This window comes from Homalodisca vitripennis, chromosome 4 (assembly GCF_021130785.1).
Source record: "Homalodisca vitripennis isolate AUS2020 chromosome 4, UT_GWSS_2.1, whole genome shotgun sequence".
NCBI classification, from domain to species: domain Eukaryota; kingdom Metazoa; phylum Arthropoda; class Insecta; order Hemiptera; family Cicadellidae; genus Homalodisca; species Homalodisca vitripennis.
In genome coordinates, this window is record NC_060210.1 from 109,213,035 (window position 1) to 109,234,132 (window position 21,098).

General features: G+C 35.0%; 1 protein-coding gene across 1 annotated transcript in view; it reads left to right on the forward strand.

Moving 5' to 3' along the window:
• LOC124359947 (division abnormally delayed protein-like) overlaps window positions 1–20,896 on the forward strand; it is a 198,226-nt gene extending 177,330 nt beyond the window's left edge. Inside the window, exons 4-7 of the mRNA XM_046813138.1 lie at window positions 9,777–10,087; window positions 15,166–15,292; window positions 17,114–17,285; window positions 18,247–20,896. Of these exons, the coding sequence (XP_046669094.1) occupies window positions 9,777–10,087; window positions 15,166–15,292; window positions 17,114–17,285; window positions 18,247–18,392 (756 nt within the window). The 3' untranslated portion in view covers window positions 18,393–20,896. The remainder of the gene's footprint in view (window positions 1–9,776; window positions 10,088–15,165; window positions 15,293–17,113; window positions 17,286–18,246) is intronic.
• The last annotated feature ends 202 nt before the right edge of the window (window positions 20,897–21,098 follow it).

Sequence of the window (21,098 nt, forward strand, 5' to 3'; positions counted from 1 at the left end):
TTGACCGAGTTAGGAGTATACAAACTGTGAGATATCAACTCTTCCATATATCACGGTTCGCTTAGCCCCACATATAGCCGTAAGGATTGTATAAGGTAAGATATGTTGTGTTGAGAGAGGATAGTTCAGGTGTATTCAAACTGTTAGATATTAAACCTCACGGTTCGCTAGACCCCACATCGAGCCGTTACTGTTGTATAAGACAAGTAGTGTTGAGTAAGGTGCAGGTGTATTCACACTTAGATATTAAACCTCACGGTTCGCTAGACCCCACATAGAGCCGTTACTGTTGTATAAGATAAGTAGTGTTGAGTAAGGTGCAGGTGTATTAACACTTAGATATTAAACCTCACGGTTCGCTAGACCCCAAATAGAGCCGTTACTGTTGTATAAGATAAGTAGTGTTGAGGAAAGTGCAGGTGTATTCACACTTAGATATTAAACCTCACGGTTCGCTAGACCCCAAATAGAGCCGTTACTGTTGTATAAGATAAGTAGTGTTGAGGAAAGTGCAGTTGTATTCACAATGTTAGATATCAAACCTCACGGTTCGCGAGACCCCACATAGAGCCGTTACTGTTGTATAAGATAAGTAGTGTTGAGTAAGGTGCAGGTGTATTCACACTTAGATATTAAACCTCACGGTTCGCTAGACCCCAAATAGAGCCGTTACTGTTGTATAAGATAAGTAGTGTTGAGGAAAGTGCAGGTGTATTCACACTTAGATATTAAACCTCACGGTTCGCTAGACCCCAAATAGAGCCGTTACTGTTGTATAAGATAAGTAGTGTTGAGGAAAGTGCAGGTGTATTCACACTTAGATATTAAACCTCACGGTTCGCTAGACCCCAAATAGAGCCGTTACTGTTGTATAAGATAAGTAGTGTTGAGGAAAGTGCAGGTGTATTCACACTTAGATATTAAACCTCACGGTTCGCTAGACCCCAAATAGAGCCGTTACTGTTGTATAAGATAAGTAGTGTTGAGGAAAGTGCAGGTGTATTCACACTTAGATATTAAACCTCACGGTTCGCTAGACCCCAAATAGAGCCGTTACTGTTGTATAAGATAAGTAGTGTTGAGGAAAGTGCAGGTTGTATTCACACTTAGATATTAAACCTCACGGTTCGCTAGACCCCAAATAGAGCCGTTACTGTTGTATAAGATAAGTAGTGTTGAGGAAAGTGCAGGTGTATTCACACTTAGATATTAAACCTCACGGTTCGCTAGACCCCAAATAGAGCCGTTACTGTTGTATAAGATAAGTAGTGTTGAGGAAAGTGCAGTTGTATTCACAATGTTAGATATCAAACCTCACGGTTCGCGAGACCCCACATAGAGCCGTTACTGTTGTATAAGATAAGTAGTGTTGAGTAAGGTGCAGGTGTATTCACACTTAGATATTAAACCTCACGGTTCGCTAGACCCCACATAGAGCCGTTACTGTTGTATAAGATAAGTAGTGTTGAGGAAAGTGCAGGTGTATTCACACTTAGATATTAAACCTCACGGTTCGCTAGACCCCAAATAGAGCCGTTACTGTTGTATAAGATAAGTAGTGTTGAGGAAAGTGCAGGTGTATTCACACTGTTAGATATTAAACCTCACGGTTCGCTAGACCCCAAATAGAGCCGTTACTGTTGTATAAGATAAGTAGTGTTGAGGAAAGTGCAGTTGTATTCACAATGTTAGATATTAAACCTCACGGTTCGCTAGACCCCAAATAGAGCCGTTTCTGTTGTATAAGATAAGTAGTGTTGAGGAAAGTGCAGTTGTATTCACAATGTTAGATATCAAACCTCACGGTTCGCGAGACCCCACATAGAGCCGTTACTGTTGTATAAGATAAGTAGTGTTGAGTAAGGTGCAGGTGTATTCACACTTAGATATCAAACCTCACGGTTCGCTAGACCCCACATCGAGCCGTTACTGTTGTATAAGATAAGTAGTGTTGAGGAAAGTGCAGGTGTATTCACACTTAGATATCAAACCTCACGGTTCGCTAGACCCCAAATAGAGCCGTTACTGTTGTATAAGATAAGTAGTGTTGACTAAGGTGCAGGTGTATTCAAACTGTTAGATATTAAACCTCACGGTTCGCTAGACCCCACATAGAGCCGTTACTGTTGTATAAGATAAGTAGTGTTGAGTAAGGTGCAGGTGTATTCAAACTGTTAGATATTAAACCTCACGGTTCGCTAGACCCCACATAGAGCCGTTACTGTTGTATAAGATAAGTAGTGTTGAGTAAGGTGCAGGTGTATTCAAACTGTTAGATATTAAACCTCACGGTTCGCTAGACCCCACATAGAGCCGTTACTGTTGTATAAGATAAGTAGTGTTGAGGAAAGTGCAGGTGTATTCAAACTTTTAGATATCAAACCTCTCGGTTTCCTAGGCCTCCATTGCAAGGTGTAGAGGTTGTATAGGGAAAGCTATGTAGTTTTGAGGAAGACTTGTATTGACTTTATTGCATGCGGAGAAATATTAAATCATTCTAGGGCATCGCGTTTCTGTAGGCCTTAACAAAGTGGCTTGACGGCTAAGGTTGAGTAGGATAAACTAAAGCAATGTGCGATGTTTTTTATTGTATGTATCGGGGTTATCGACTTGCAGTCTTAGTTATGCCTCAAGACGGAGCAGTAGTTGCTGAAGTAAGCAGGGAAAGGAATTTCATGAAGTTTTCGGAATCGTTCGGCAAAATATCGAGTTGCACAAGGACCTCGTGATTGTAATAGCTGAGGTAAACAATGTTGAGAGAGGTGTATCTGCAGCCTCGTCTACAAGAGAACAATTTGGGGGACGGGCAGTGCGCCAACTGCGGCGGAGAAAAACCAAAGTGAAGAGGAATGCAGTCGCCAAAAACAAAACCAAGACAGTGGGAATCGCGAGGTATGCAAGTGTAATGTATGGAGTACAGTCTGTTCGGTGGAGGATGGGCGCGGTACAGTCCGGCTCTCGTGTCGTAGACCACGGCCACCATCTGGTAATACCGCTCCCAATATGTTCCATTTGAAAATCGATTGATATCAATGAATGCAATAGTACCTCATAGAATTATTAATGAAACGTATAGTGAACTCTATAAACACCATGTTTGAAGTCACTTGAATAAATCGACGATTCTTTGGTTCAAATCAATTCAGTAATTAAATTTAACTGTAAAATAAATAAATCATGTAGAAGTTTTTGCTTTGCTACGAATAAATAGATAATTTGTCACTATACATACTTGTAGCTCTTGTAATTTTTTAAGATGGGTTATTTTGGCATACTAGTTTCTATTTAAAATAACAAGTTTATTTTTAATTAAAATATTTTCCTTCGTAAAAAGTTAAGTGGGATAATTGTTTCATACAGAGTGAATGTTTTCAATTATGTAACCAATTTGGTAATAATTTTTCGGAGCATCTTAATTAAAGTATAATAGCTTTTAAGAATTAATATCTGGAGTGCTGTAGAGAAAGCCGTACAGTACTTGCGCTAATTAGTTGAGTCGCGCATAGATTACAAACTGAACAAGTTACCATGTTAGTTAGGAATGTAATAACGCTTTGAGCGTTACAATATAATGTTATGAGCGGAGATGGTGCTCCAACTATGCTGCGATAAGTTCGCGATAATCCGGGGAATCCAGCGGCGAACAGTTGTTACACTTGAATTGTAACGTCTCAGCTCCGACGGTTGGCAGGCCTGCTGTAGCCACACTGTAATACATAAAGCACAGCTGTCACACACACTCACACTACTGCTGCAACCCTTTCCATATATTCAATTCATGAGCAATTTATTCAGTCGCACCATTGTTTTCACAGCATGTTACATTTTAACGTCTAAATGGGCTTCCCCATCGGTCGGTTGTTGTACATAATTTTTTGTTTCAGGATTTTTATATGTCGTTTAAAATAACTTCTCTCCTCAACAGAAGATGAGTGTTAAGACAATTGGTTTTCGGATTCTCCAATTTGAACATTAAAAAAATTGTATATCTTAGTACGTGAGTGATTATGGAAGTCATCCCTCAATAAGTTATTTCTAGTGATGAAAATAACCAAACTTTGCATGTGTCTTAGTCCCATAAATACAGGACGAATTCATAAAGTTTTCCTAACCACACAAATTGCAGCTGTGTGGTTAGGAAAGCGAGCTGCTTGCACGGACTAGATCAGCATATGAAAGTATTCACTAATCAAGAAACAACTCTTTCCTTGGTGTCTTCTTCAACAGTTATTGGTGAGAACCGATGAGATGCCTGAACTGGTTTCAAGTCTACGTTTTTCGTAAAGGTTTATTGGTCGTGTAGAAAAAAAGCCCGAACAAATATTTACACGTCTGTGACATTCTCATTGAAATCTACTCTGTTTGAATATAAAATAGAATGTGTCAAAAATACATAGAAGAGATAAGGGTTTACTCAGAAGTGTACAGGATCAGTGTCCGTACAGACCGACATTCTCTCTTGGAGTTGCGGTGACCAAAAATGATTGTACTGGCGAACGAGTTGCAGCTGGAGGTTAGCCAGTGTGAGTGCAGGCTAATTGCGGCAGTATAAGTCACACAGGCAGGAATATATCAGGTAATTATACAACAGAGCGAGAGAGAGAGAGAGAGAGTGAGGGCAAGGTGTCTCGGCCACCAGCCTCGGCCTCCATCACTAGCTCGACCCGAGTGCAGCAGGCAGTTGCAGATCTGAACACCGCAGTAGTATACCGCAGTAATGTATAGTAGATCAAGCATTTCTTGATTATATGACCAATCTGTTTTTAGATCCATTAAATCAGATTAAGGCTATTTTATTGGGAAATAGTTGAACATTCCATTTGAACATTACATCCTTAAAAATATCAACTGAGGAAGGTGGACTAATAAACTAAATACAGATCTTTTGGTAATACATGAAATTACTGTATTTTAGATTCCATATTGAAGTACAAAAGATGATAAATTGTTGAGTTATGGAAACGTTTTATTAAAACGTTGTTCAAAATTTATAAACAATGACAAGTAAACGAAAGGAAGGCATTAATTTATTATAGAGTAATAATATTGTAAGTTCCATAAAAGATTGTTTTCGAATTAATTACATATATAGAATAAAAGCATATTATATAGTGTCTAAATTCCTGTATAGAACCCAAGCTGCGGTTGGTTATCTTGGATACTTCCGTTGGCTGGTTGAATCCGATCAAGAAAAGGGAAAATAAGGATATTTACTTATATACATTTCACATCTGATGGTGGTTTTCCGTTTGCAAAATTTGTGTAATCCAAATAAAAGAGGAAACACTAACGAACTTATAAGGTCACGTTTTTGTCTTGTTTAATCGCAAGGAGGTTTAATACTGGATTTTAATGTGATGGGACAGAGTTATGTTAAAGATGTTATTGAATAATTAATTAATAGGTTTTAAATCAATATTTCTGGTTTGATTAAATGTTTTTCGATTTTTCTAATCAGTCGTACCCGTGAAATGGCAGTAATGGGTGGGATAACGTTAGAGCGTACTTTCACTAAAAAAATTAAAATAAAATAATTATAAAGACTGTGATTGTGTGTCTTCTTTCCTTAATTTCAGAATTTTGAATGTTTTATTTGTTTTTGACTGAAAGTGCTTATAGGGTGAAATGGTATTTCGGAGCGAGAATTCGAACCTCCATATCTCCTCGAAAGGTAGTTTATGATATAATTTTGTATTTAGTTAATCAAAATAACAAATTATGAGATTTTAGTATAAAAACTATTTTATTGTAGGCTCGAAAGCATATTTTATACTTCAATTTGAAGTAAAATTTCTGCACAACATTTTCAATTTCTTCTCAAAGTCATGGAATTTTACGCCCAACCTCTGACTTACGTAATACGGTCTTTTAAACAACAACTACCGTAACTTAAAACCTTTTCAACCACATGCTATGAACGTTTTCACTGATACCCCACCCATCACTGACGTGGCATGTGACAGGTAGGTTCACGTACGCTAATCAGCAGCGCTAACTCAACTGCTTAAGAATTGTTAGTAAACGATTTCACTGATACATACTCCACCCATCACTGACGTGGCATGTGACAGGCAGGTTCACGTACGGTAGTCAGCAGCGCTAACTCCACTGCTTAAGAATTGTTAGTAAACGATTTCACTGATACCCCACCCATCACTGACCTAGCATGTGACAGGCAGGTTCACGTACGGTAATCAGCAGCGCTAACTCCACTGCTTAAGAATTGTTAGTAAACGTTTTCACTGATACCCCACCCATCACTGACATAGCATGTGACAGGCAGGTTCACGTACGGTAATCAGCAGCGCTAACTCCACTGCTTAAGAATTGTTAGTAAACGATTTCACTGATACCCCACCCATCACTGACCTAGCATGTGAAAGGCAGGTTCACCGTACGGTAATCAGCAGCGCTAACTCCACTGCTTAAGAATTGTTAGTAAACGTTTTCACTGATACCCCACCCATCACCTACCTGGCATGTGACAGGCAGGTTCACGTACGGTAATCAGCAGCGCTAACTCCACTGCTTAAGAATTGTTAGTAAACGTTTTCACTGATACTCCACCCATCACTGACGTGGCGTGTGACAGGCAGGTTCACGTACGGTAATCAGCAGCGCTAACTCCACTGCTTAAGAATTGTTAGTAAACGTTTTCACTGATACCCCACCCATCACTGACGTGGCATGTGACAGGCAGGTTCACGTACGGTAATCAGCAGCGCTAACTCCACTGCTTAAGAATTGTTAGTAAACGTTTTCGCTGATACTCCACCCAATGGTAACATCTTCCACAATGTCAAGGGCCATTCTTTTCTTGGGGGAAGGAGGGGAGCAAGGCCAGGGTGATCGGTTGTGAATTGGTCCCTCCGAAATTCTGGAAGTTCCCTTTAGTGATTAAACTTTCCCCTGGTTCTCGCCTAAATTGATCACAACCCCCAGAGGTTCGCCGCGTTGTGGGCGGAACATCACTATCAACTTTCGGTCAGTTCAGAATATACATTCGAAATTAGTTCCAGACAGACCATCCCTTGTCTCAGAATTGCTTGGGATGTCGTTTATAAGGGGTTGCCTTTGACTCCTCTGTTACGTGTTTTGTGTATTTTTGTTTTTTCGGGAACTTTTTTGTGTTCCATCGAGCAATAACAGTCATCTTCAATAACATTAGCGCGAATCGTTTATATTTTACACAAACAAAAAGGAAAATTATGGATTTTAATATTTATAAGAATCCATAGTTGACGACAAATGATGGATTTATACATATAATTATAAACCTAACTGAATTAAAGTGCGGAGCTCCCTTTGAGTAGTAATTGTTAAGTTTTATATTCAAGAGAGACTCGATGTTAATCGGTTTATCGCCATTCGGTGGCAGTCGAATCCTCCCATCAGTATATAACGGTTGGCGGTAGACCAAGTTTAACATGAGCAGAGGGTTTGTTGTCGGGCAGCCGAGTTTATGGGCCGCCATAGTTTCTGTAAGCACCCCAACAAACATCAAGACGCTGACATGCGATCAATAATGAATCTGTTGATTTGTCCCAAGTTTCCGTATACAAGTCTTTCTTTCTTCCCTTGCTTTGCGGGTTTCTTGAATACATTAATGTTATATGAATACTGTATTTTTAAGTATACAAGTGCCAAATCAATTACAATGCAGAGTTTAATCCATTATTAGCCACATTCTGGCCATTAATGGCAAGTAATTTTACTGTCCTAACTGTCTGATTCCTGACTGAACAACAAGAGTTCAGCCAACCCGTTCATTACCAGAGATTACACTAAGACTCAGTAAAAATATTTTCACTATTACATATGCATCTTTTAGTGGCCAAAATGTTACTGTATAATATGTATTATCTAATTGTAATTCCACATCATCAATTTGTTGTAAATTTAGTGCCCACCCACCAATCAAAATTGACAATACTTAACGATTGGTAACATTGACGACGATTACAGTACGTTATTCAATGATAATTGAATTACCAGACATGTGCCTATGGTTCTTTGTTATTGACTAAAGACCTGACAGTCCCAAATTGTTCGCTTCCCAGTAAATCTTGTTCATGAAAATTAAGTTAGACTTACAGAAATAGCGTTTTCAACTTAACGGCGCTCACACCGACATATGGATACAGTGGTGTATTGCAGGTATTGCGTATAAGTTATTTGAAGGCGGCATGTATTTCCTGCCACAACGGGTTGTTTTGTGGACTCAGATGCTATGTTGATTGTAACGGTTTTATTTTAAAACTATGTACACGGTTTGTATCGCTAACATATATGTAAATTAATTATTAAACATCATAACCCAGTGATTTGATTTTATGCCAATAAGTTATAAGGGAAACATTTAGCAATAGCGAAATGTTTAAATTTGTTATTTGATCCTAAACTCTTGTGTTGTTAAAATTTAAATACTGTATAGAAAAATACGACCTTTGAAGAAAATAAAACACAAGTCAGTTGGGCGTCGCCGTAATGATGTATTTCTCTTGTGTGTACGATAATTGGGTTTTAGAATGAGAAGTGAATACCTGATGAGACAATGAGAACACCTCTTCACCTAGATTGCACTACTTTTTGTAGTCTGGGAGTCTCTAATGTCGAAACGATGCGGGGGTTTCGTTTTGAGCATCTTCATTCTTCGTCGCCAACTGTTTTTGGATCCCTTCGGACAAACACGACTTAAGATTTCAGGAGTTCAAGTCTGCAACAGCATCAGATTTCAGATGCTGCACGTAAGAAGAGATGAACTGCAGCTAAACTCAACAATTACATTGAATCAACCCTTCCTACCATAGCTGCGTTTTGTGTAGAATTGGGTTTTAGCTGTACATTCGTCTACTCTATACAGTAGAGTCCCGTTAATTCGACCTAATTGGGACCGAGCCCTATTCGGATTATGTGATTGTTCGGATTAGCCAGAATTACAGAAAAATACGGTTTTAAACTTGAGATGGGTCTATTTTTGTTATAGAATTATCAACATTGTTTATTAAAACATGTTTTCTGACTGTTGCATTGTATTTCTTGACAAACAAAAGTGTTTGCGAGTACTAAGCACATTTACCGTATTTAGTGTGAGAGTTCTATTGTTAAGCAATGTGAGCGTACTGGATATTGTACGGGTCCACGCGTTCAATAGTTGTACGAAACTACGCGTCATCCAATAGACTCTCTTCAATGCGACAGAAGACAATAACTGAATTTATGTCTTTTAAAAATTAATATTGTACTCAATAATAATATCAGTACTGTACGTCCAATTTTCTTTTGATTTCACTTCTTAATACAGTAATTTAACTCATACTTAACCTATAAGTTTCAATTTGATACTGTATTTAACTTCATTATTTATGTACTGTACCGTACACAATTTGTCTTAATAAAATACTGTACAGTATGTCTATTTAATTAAAGTTTTCTTTGTTTATGTACGAAATGATGCACCCATTTTCATTTTTTATGTAATTAGTTCCTATAACTGTTCATTATAGTTATAAATAATTCCTCCTGGACCTGTTCGGATTAACCGACGTTCGGATTACACGTGTTCGGATTAGCGGGACTCCACTGTAGTATCAAATTGCTTATTTTTTAAACGGCAAACATTTTGATTTGTTCCCTCAACTAATCAAGGATTGATGGTTTTCGTAATTGCTGTTTTTATTTATTTGCCCATATTTAATTTGAATCTAGTAAAAACATGTTTGTTTACTAGTACACGGTTGGTACCCCAATGTGATTGTTGTGTCACTGTTGCGCAGGTCAAGAAGTTGTGCGGAGGAGCCAAGCTTGTGGCTGGATCGGCTACTTCTCGACAACCGGACCAACGATTGGCGGGTCCTGACGCTAGTGTGGAGCTGCCTGGAGTGACAGTGTCCAGTGTGGCCCGAGGGTACAGGGAGAGGTACCCGGACAGTCCTCTGGGAGCCCAGCTACAGCTGTTCCTGGACGCGGTCACCAGCACCCATGCCCGCGGCTTCTACGCCAACTTGGCAGACAGCTTGTGCAGCGATGAGAGCTTTGCAGAGACCCGGGATACCGCTGACTGCTGGAACGGCCTTAGGGTCGGAGAGTAAGTAGTTTCCTACATATCAACATATTGTAATAGGCACACCAAGTTAGGATTTCATCTCTAGCTGTTTTGCTGAGTGATTTAGTATTCACAAAGTAATTGTCTTTTCTTAAATCTGCTTCTGTCTGTTTGGCGTAGTTGTCAGTGCAAACAATACCTTATCCAATGTGAATATTAAATAAGCATTTTGCACCAATGAAAACTTAACTTTTGAGTTCCAAAATGTTCTAATGATCCTTCCTGCAGATCCTTTTAGTGATTAATAGTTAGTACGTAATAATAATATTGAGTATTGTCGGTAATATTACGTATTACATTCCTCATTCACAAGTAGAACTTTGAGAAATGTGAACGTTATTTTAGGCATTTAAACATTACAACGTTTATAAATTAACCTTAATTGATTCCGTATGGATTTCTTCTTGAGTAATAATTTGCTCTGTAACATTATCACCGCAGAACTGTTTCTATAGGAAGAAGATGAAGCGAAATAAAACGACACAAATAAATTAAATGGAAGTGCAGCTATAAAGTTTCGTCAGCGCTACGTTTTATGTGGCCATTGTTTAGATACTTTTCAAGCCATTTCATTGCGGCCAGATAGCTCGGCAGCAATACTTCCGCCGAGCAGCAAATCTGTGCAATTAGAACCTATCAACTAATCTAATTGAACTTGAGCCCCTTTATTTGTCTTGAGAGCAAAGTGGATATTTATAGTGAGAGCATTTCTCAACTTAAGTACGGCCATTAACTCGGTTTATGATTTATAAAAGGCTTTCTCTCAGTTTTATGCGCCCATTTTGTATGCTTTCCATGATTTGAAACTCGTTTATAAGCAAATACTGTGTAGATGTTACATTGTGTAACACTGCATGACATTAAAAAAGCGTCGGATGAAATGCTTTGTTTTATTTATATAGGCACAGACCTTTTCTTTGCAATTAAAAGGCATAAAACTTAAACGTAAAAAATAAAGTATAAGTGATTCATTTTTTATATTTTAAATGACAATTAAAAAACGAAAAAAGCAAAAACTGTATCGAAATCTTAATGAAATTAGAAATTTAAAATGCCTATATAAATATTAAATTCACTTAGAAAAAAATGTATCTAATTATTGACACGTTTTCAACATGGCCAATTCTTAATTAAAGGAAGGATGCTCTTTTATGTTTACAAAAAGAAGATTTCAAAGACTATTTCAAATCCTCGATAATACTTGACAGTTCTAATAAAACGATTTTTTCTTGTTCATTTTTGACATTGCACTGATAACCCGAAGGAGGATGCGCGCGAGGGCGAGACACGTCGCCGCCTGTTAGCGAGGTCAGGGCCAGGGCCAACTTGACCTTGAGATGGCCCAAGGTCGTCACTCTCAGCGTGACCGGCCGCCGCCGCTCCACTCCACTCCACTCTGGCCCGGGCCAAGAGTCCCGTTAAATAAGCGAGTGTGGGTGGTTTGCGGCTGCGAACTTACTTTAATTACTTTTAGATTTCCTCTCGTTCGACAACAGGCCCAAGTTGGACTTGATCAATTAACTAAACTGTTAAACTACTAATTGTTCTTCAGTACTTGCTTTGGGAAATGGAGCGGCAAGAAAATGACTTTTGCTTAAGCTTACCTACAAGAAAACAATCTTGGGCGTAAGCCAAGTTACTTTTTTGTTCCACACGGCATCCAATTAATGTTTTAATTTATTCAGAAAATGCGAAAATTTGTAAAACTTACGGTTTATTAGGGATTGCATTTCTCGTTTACTGATTTCAACAGTTTGTTTTCTTTGAAAATATTTACGTAAATTATATTTAAAGTTACCAAATATAATGTATCCATATAAGAAATTTAATTCAAAAATATTTTAATGTGTCTTGGTTTGTTCCCCGTCTTGAAAGCCTAACCTTCCAGTTTGGCAGCAGGAGAAAGAAGAAGAGCCAAGTACATTTAGAATATGTCTGTAATTTGTTCAAATAATAAATCGAGTGTACTTCAAACGGACTGAGAAATGTTACATGAGACCAATAAAACATATAACAACAATGATATTTAGATTGATTTCAGGCTAGAGTTAATTATAGATAACGATGTGTTCTGTAGAACACCTAAAACAGAGTTGGCATTGTGAAGGCTGGGTCACTTGTGGACGGCCTGTGTGACTCATGGTGACATCATCAGCGACTACTAGACGTTGCGTAGCCGCAACTCCTCCCCCTCAACCACAGTACCATCCACTATAATAGTGAACTATATTAGTTAGTCTATATTAAATAATCACGTTTCCCTTCCCTACAATAAGCACACTCGCTAGAAGGTCTGCTAGAAGGTCTGGTTTAAGTGTGACTATTACACAGTATTTTTAGCATATTACAAAAAATAACTTTGGAGCACACAAGGAAAGAATATTTAAGGGAGAAAGAAAGTGGAAGGGATGTTCATAGACCAGTTTTGAAGTGGTTAATTACTTCGTTGTTTCTAACCTCATGTGTCTCAGAATATTTCCGAAATGGTTGTTGATTACTTCTTTTTGCTTCTTTAACTAATGAAGTATAATTACCTTACTGACATTTGTTGATATAATCAATGAAACATCTGTGATCCCTGCAAATTAAATTCAGATTACTACTTACTATGGGTTCTCGAAAACCTAAATATGATATCATTAGCTGGAATAAAAAATAAATGTTAATGACATTTTACAAAATAATGTCTACCAGTATAACTTTGCCAGACAGTGAACTAAATTGAGGAACTAAGGAATGAGTGTTTTTTATTTAGTTGTCATTTCTCTTTAAGATGACTCTCTATAAATCAGAAAATATATTGAAATTTAATTATACCCCACATGTATTTATTTATAATGATTTAAAATATGATTTTTAGTCAGTTTTGTTATTAGGTCCAAGGAAATGGCCAAGGATAAGAGTATTATTTTGTACAGAACGTGTGTGAGTTATGACATACGCGAATATAATTAGTTTAATTATTTATGACTTAAAAACTTGTTACTCTCTTCAGTCATATTTCATTCACATACTGTACAAGTTTCCACACGTTTTATGTGAGCCTCACCTGATATCAACACAATGCTGCTTTAAATCACAACAGTTTTCCAAGGATTCACCAAACTTTATATTTTCTTGTCTTCAGGAAAAGTAGCTAAAAAAAATTGTAAAAATACTGAAACTCAATACTAACCACAACTTGATAACACATGTTTCCCTCTCTTAAGTTGTATATTTTCAGATTCCATTAAGATTAAACGTTATTTTTTAGATTATGTAAAATTTGGTAAGGATGGACATATGTAATATGCCTATTACAATCAGATATGTCTGATTTGCATTCAAATAATTTCAAAACTGTTTATTTTGACAATCCCTAAAATATTAACATTTATATTATAGAAATATTTTTAAAACCTACCGGTTTAACTCTAAGGCTATTTTACGTCTAATAACTTATTAACCAATACAGTTTCTAAACATTCAGATTTATGAATCTTGTGGATTTTAATACAAATACAAACTATTAAAAATTTAATGGTTTTTACACTTAAAAAATTAATGAGGTATTTGATTTTACAATTTCGTTTTGTAAATAAAATAGTCATTCATGTAGTGAATGTGGGTTAGTGACTTCTATACACAAGATAGCAGACCACAGGCGACACTATGACTCGCCATTGTGCTGCTGAATTGATGTCACTGCCACAAATCATATGCAGTGACATCGGGGTTCGATCTGTGATGCCATACTGCTGACAGTGGCACCTGAATTGTGAGTCAATCTGCTCCCATCCCCCAACTCTGCCAGCCCACATTGTTAAAAAAACACACTTTTATAAAATGCAGAAATGGCAGTGACGTCTTTCTTTTCGTGTTTCCTAACATGTATATCCAAAAATTAATTGAAACATTTCATCAGTTCATTATGAAGTATAGATTAAACTATTCTAATAAAAAAAACTCTTCTGCTGAATCGTAAATAAAGTAGATTTCACTACAATAGATAAACATCTCCCTATTTACATTTCTTATCTTAAAATATTAAATTTAGTATATGTATATGTATTGCTTTAAAGGTTAATTAAAATCAATCTCTAAATCCATTTTAGACTACTCCTAAACGTCTAAAAATATTATCAAAAATTTTTAAGATGAAAATATCAAAGTGCGAAAACTTACAGTGTTTTAATACATTTGACTTTTGCTAAATAAAGTTGAAATTAAGTAATTAAAAAATGGCAGTAAGTGGAAATCTTTTAATAAAAAAGTTTGTTAAAGGAACTGACCTACCTAATGCTTCTAAATTCTAGGTAAACTTTGAATAACATACTTATTAAAAACTTAAGAGGCATAAAAAATATAAAAGAACAAGTTGTTTCAGGCAATAAATTTGTTTAGCCTGTTACGTTTGGTCTATATTGTTTTATATTGGAATAAAAAGTCTACACATATGAATGGCTACCAACCTGGCAGGAAGTAATAATGTTTTGTTTGAAACATTTACTCATTGCTTGAATGTGAAAGTAAATTAATTAAAATAAAACATTGCAGTAATGAAGAAAGCAAAGTAACTGTAAGTACTTTATTTACATATTGGTACAATTTTATTGCTATCATTGACACATTTTCTCTCCAATGAACTTTGAATTATCTCTTGCAGTTCTCCTTTTTGATAATTGATTAATGAATCTTGTCTTTAAAGATTAAAGTTGTTATCCCTGTTTTAGAGTGATTAATTTGAAACAAGAGTTCAGCATATTTATAACGGAGGTTAATAAATGACCAAAGTGCTAAACTGTCAAGAACGTTAATTAATTGTAAAGTCTGCTTCGGTTGTCACTTTGTTGACTAATATGTTGCGGTTTATAGAGGTTATTGTTCATTACAAACAAGAGCATTAATTATATCCATACATTTTACACAAAGTCAGGCTTTATATAGTTTTATGTTACAGTTAGCAGTGTAACATGTCATAATTCAAATGTTTGAAGTACCAGTCTTAAATAATTGTCACTGTTATTATGATCAGTAAGTATAAAGTTGAAATGTTGTTATCAAGAATGGTCTCTGTGCAGGTATACCAAGACTCTGGTACGCCCAGGAGTGGATGCCCAGAAGTATAACCCGGAACTGACCTGGACAGAGTCGGAACCTGATCCCAAAATTGGACAGCTCAGTGACAAGCTCAGACATATGAGACAGGTCAGTAAACAGACTAAATTAGATTTAATAGACACATTTTTATTGTGGAGACAAAAAATACATTATTTGTATAACAAACATCAAATATCTAATAATTTTGACACTCACTCTATTCCATTCATCATGAATTTTTTCCCACCTCAATTCAGGAATAAGTCTTCAGAATGTGTGTTCTCCCGTTTATATGCCATAAACTTATTCACGCTATAAAATGCGTTCAACACTCTCAGTAGAAAACACATTTTTAAATAAGTGTCCATTTGAATACTATATTGTTTTAGAGATATGTTATAAGTGAGTAATGGGAAAGGAAATTTGCACTAACTGCATTTTCGTTCATTCAAAGGGTAAGAATAAAAAATGGTGCTGTACTTAAAAAAGACATTTTATTTACAGTAAATATTTATAGCTACTAAATGGTTGTGTTTGTAAAAGACAAACTATTTTTGAATACACATTGAAAATATTAAAAACGAATGGAACATTCCCAAAATGTAAGATGTTAGGTTTGCAGGTTAGAATATTTTAACAATGACAAAACATATTTCTAATTATACATCTATTTGAATGTTCTAAAATGCCCAGTTTAGAGTATTCAAATGGACACCTATTTAAAAATGTTAATCTTCATAAAGAATCTCAAAAGTTTGAGCTCTCATATCTTTGTTATTGTTGGAAATAGAAAAAAGGACCAAACATAAAAAATTTTAAAATTACTTTTTCTAACAATATTAATAATAAAATACAGAGAGTGTCATAAGAAAAACAAAGTTGACCACCATATTAGAAAATGGGGATAGTTTAAAAAAGTTTGAAATACATATTTTTCAATGTATCTAAAAACAAGAAAAGGTTCACCATTTACAGTTTGCTTGTCAGATTGATTATTTCCAAGATCACAATGGTGGCCCATGTAATAAAATCATCCTCTCTTTATACTGTATATCTATGCTATATAACTAGCTTGACTCTCTCAAAAAATGCCATTTCGTTTCTATATGGCAGATGTTCAAACTAAAAAATTTACAACTTCTCTATTTAAGAACCTAGAGAAAATACAAAAAAAAAGAAATCTGGAAAAGAAAAGAATTCTGAAATACTTATAACATTTACTAAAAATTTTTTAAACAACAATTTTTTATGTCTCAAACGGTTCTCAATATATCAGTTGCATATAAATACCATGATAATAAATTAATAATATTTAAGTTGTCACCTGCTTCCTCTGACTGAGTGGGAGGACCATTTTTTTATAATGTTTTAGGAGAGTTTAGTTTTTTTCTCACATGGGTATATAAATTAAATCCTTCATTGTTTCTAAGTATGATAAAAAACTAATATTAAATTATCAAAATTTGGTATAAGTATGCCATATTTAATACCACTTAAAAATAATTACATTACTCAATAAAATAACATAGTTGGAAGCAATAATAATTATTGAAAATTTGGTAGTACTTATAAAAAGAATTAAAATAGAATAGAAATAGAACAAAACATGATTTTTGTATCTGAGATTGATATTTTTTTTTTTAAATAAACTTAAATCAATCTTTTAACATGATGACAAAACAAAGAAAATATATTTTGCTATATTTTTGTGATATTCAGCGATATATTTATCTGTCATGTTAAAGTGTACTAATTAATGTTTTAAATTATTGATATCAACTTCTAGATAACATTCTTAATGTAGTAATTTAATTTTCAATATGTAGATAGTTCTCCTCTTATTGGTTTCCATGTACAGTATTTCTTTCTTGTATGTAACTCAAAATGCTTATAGTATGGTCGATTTAAAAATGTAAATTTACATTACAGGTGGTACTGAGTCAGCTGAGTCAGACCAACCAGCTGATGTCTGACTCGTTTGTCCGTGGGGAAGAGGGTAGTGGCAGTGGACACTCTCCTCACTGGGAGTCTGATGATGACGATGGCTCTCGGGACACATGGAATGAAGAAGGCTCAGGATCTGGCAATGGAGACTTAGAAGGTGAACATGAGACATTCATAAATACTTCTATCCTTGGCATTCAATCACTCGATTTATCTCCATGGACTGAATATAATTCTTACCTTCTCATCTGTAGAATATTTCTCTCAATGTTTTGAAATCCCAAAATTTTAAAGATCGTTTTTTCTGAACAGTTGGAAGCTTCTGAGCTAAAGGTAGAGTCTTCATTGTGAGTGGTCTAATACCAACTTAAAAATCATCAAAGCTCTATAACTTAAAAAAAGGATTTGAAATGGGAGAAATAATTGCATGCAGTTTTGTAATATATCAATACCACAGCTATTGATTTTGTTATTGGTTTTTTAACTGTATAGGTATAGTGTGTTTAATTTGTTAAATAAGTACAAATAATAATGTATTAGTAAAATATAAAAATTAAAGCGTTAAAGCGAAAAATGAAAGAGCGTTTATATATGTAATAGTTATATTTTTGAAATGAGACATCTTCCATAATGCTGGTCAAATATAAAAAATGAGGGTACATAAATGAATTAGGTTTATTATTGTTCTTATGGAGAATAACTCAAGGCTGTTTAACTACAGCTGGTAAAAGAATGAGGGGATGAGTCAGTACAGATCAAGGACAAGAGAAGTACTAAAATTTCCATGGTCACAGGACAGTATTTAAATTGAAAAACGGGAAGTACTGGCTTTCTCAAGTCTTCCGAAAAAAAATAAGGACGAATTCCAAAGTTAATAAAATTACATTTAAACAATATACAATAAAACTGACAAAATAGTTTATTGTTTAGAAAATGTCTTGTTGGTCCGAACCAAATTTTCTTCCCTTAATAATAACAAAATTTGGGAAATGTTTGATTTGAAATTTTCGTTAACTTATGTTTTAATTTGTAGCACAAAAATATTACTCTTAAGTTTTGTTCTGTATATACAGTTTTATTATTTTATTTTATTAAAATGAAACTGTTTGTTTTTTCAGAAACATCCGAAGTGGTTCCCGGGGTTAACCAGCCAAGCCCCAAGAACACAAACAGCAAACCCACGTCTCACGCAGTGACGCTTAGCGCGCCTTGCTTGCTGACACTCGTGTTGCTGCTGTCCCTGCCTCTCGCAAGATGGCACTGAGTGCACTTCGCTCACTTCCCGTTCCCGGCAATAACTCGTACATAGAGCAATGGAAAGCAAAGAATTTATAACAGTATTAGGCCTGCATGGCTGTATAAGCTATTGAGGCAAGCTTGTTGTATACCAGTAATGTTGCGATCCTCAGAAAAAATTTCTTCTCTGTGTATGAAAACAGCTGATTGCTTCAAACATTCTCTCAGGGGTTTCTTTTTTTGTGTCTCTAGAGTGTGAATGCATTTTGTTAATCATGACTGCTATAAAATATCATCCTTAGGTAATAAAAAAATAATTCTTTGCTTTCTCTTGTGATTTGGCATTTAATTTGTATTATCTTGCCTTCCAAAGTTTATTAAAACTTTTCAATCAAGTAATAGTTTTCACAGCTGCCTGTGATAGTTTGTAATTTATTTAAAATTATGTGACTTAAATTTTAAATGTAAAAATCACGAATCATGTAATGTAATTTAAAAGATTTTCGTTATCATTATCTGCACAAAATTGTAAATAGTTTTTAACGCTTAGCTGTGGGGTGGCATGCATGAAACGTTCCTAACAGTTTAATAAAAAATTGTTTTATAACTTTATTATGTCGCATTTAGAGGAACAGATCTTTGTTATTCGCTCAATTTTGATTCTACGTAATGCTCTGTTTTGTTAATACTGTAATACCATTATCTTCCACTTGTCGTATTTCGTACTCTGTATATAGCAGTGAAAGTTGCCACCCAGGCTGTCAGCCATTGCTCGTGCCATGCAGGCTTCTGACTGAACGTGCTCGCCCCTATTTAGATAAATTTTATAAGTTTGGTTGTAAGCACTTCTGAGTGAATGGCGGTTCGTGTGTTTTATTTTTAATTGTACAAAGTATATGTATTTTTGCACCAAGTGCGATTTCCCTTTGTAAATTGATGCTTTGAAAGCAGTTATCACGATTTTGTATCCTTCTTAAACTGTTTAAAATTCACTTGTTATTTATTATTTTTGGCGTTTTTGGACAGAGGTCATAGACATATTCCAATATAAATTTGGGGTAAGGGACCAAATATTGTTTGCTTCTTCTAAAAATTGTGTAAGTTAAATGCGGCTCTGAGATGTTACTTTACATTCTAAACCTTACTTGAACGACACCAACAGCTGTTTACCGTCATACAAATAGAATATCTCTATGACCCCTACAATGACTTACAGTTGGTTTAAACTTGCTTCTCAAGTTGGGGTTTATTGAACTTACAGTATATTAGCCGAAGCATGAGCTATATATGGAAGCAAATTTAGACATACTGTAATCCCATGTGTCTGTGATTGTGAATGTATGCATGTGTTCGTTTGTATGTTTGCGTGTATATAACTATTTTTGGCACTTAATCTATCATAACATGTTTCATCATTTCACCATTACACACTACTTGACATGTTTGCAATGTGAATAACTGTTTAGGAAATGTGTAAATATAAATTTTGTATGCATTCAACAAAGGGTGCTCTAAAACATTTTTTCTGTTGAAAGAACTAGTAATTGCTATGATATTTGCAATACCCAAAATAAAAAAATGAAAATCTAATTTTATCCGCAATATCTGATTTTTTCCAGTATTCAGCTTTTGGTAATAGTTAACTTTTTATAGTCAAAGTTATTTGGTTGGATATCACAACAGTTATGTTACACTAATCCTGCTGAATTACAACTTATTGAGGTTCAATATAGACTAAAAATATGTGCACTCTTTGTTTGTATTTATTAGTAATTGTAATATTTTACTCGGAGTGTAAAATTTGCCGTCGGATTCTCGATGGAGCTGTGATACGTTGATTTCTATTGAACACTTCCTTGTGTCAATTTATTTTAAGACCATGTGTGAGAATTGAAAGAGTAGCTATTTTGGCATGTGTTGATTGTTGTCGGAATCATTGAGAATATTTTAAGAGCAACGTTAACGTAGTCATATTAGTTTATTCAGAGTCTAAAATAGTTTAAAACTGTTAGATGTACAGAAAGGTACTCTTACAGTTTAGGTATAGAATGAATTTCTTTTATAAGAGAATTGTTTGTTATCAATAATATATCAGAATTCAGTTTTTAACTAAAATCAGTGTTTAGTTAACCACTTAGATTTAGGCATGAAACTTCAGCCAATCTATTCAAATGCAAGCCTTAATGATATATGAAATAATTTAAGTCGTAACTACTTTGGATTTGCATTAAAGAATGTATTTTTTAAATATAATTTTATATAAACTACGTAACTAGTCTTTAGTAATAATTACAATAATATAAAATAAGGACTATTTGATTCTACATAGGTTTAGTTGCTGTCTTGAAAAGCCAGTTTTATTTGTTAATTTTGGTTATGTTTTAGCCACTGCCTAAACAGTAACAAAATGTATAAACGAAATAGTGTAAAGCTTGCAGATTTAACAACACTAAGTACATGAACTGCATCTGTCTTAATAAGTAGAGATATATAGAGAAAATAAAGAATTTTATAAATAAACCATTTGCGTTACATAGTTTTATTCTTGATTGCTACCTAACCTCGTAAATTGCAGAGTAAATACTAAGTCAATTAAATACTAACTAATCTGTTAGTATTTTAAACTTGTGTATTGGAGACTCTAGTATCCTAGGCGCATATATATGAAAATAATCTCCAGCTGAAAAAGTTATTGGCGCACAAGGAGTTGCACAATGATAATCAACCAGCTACT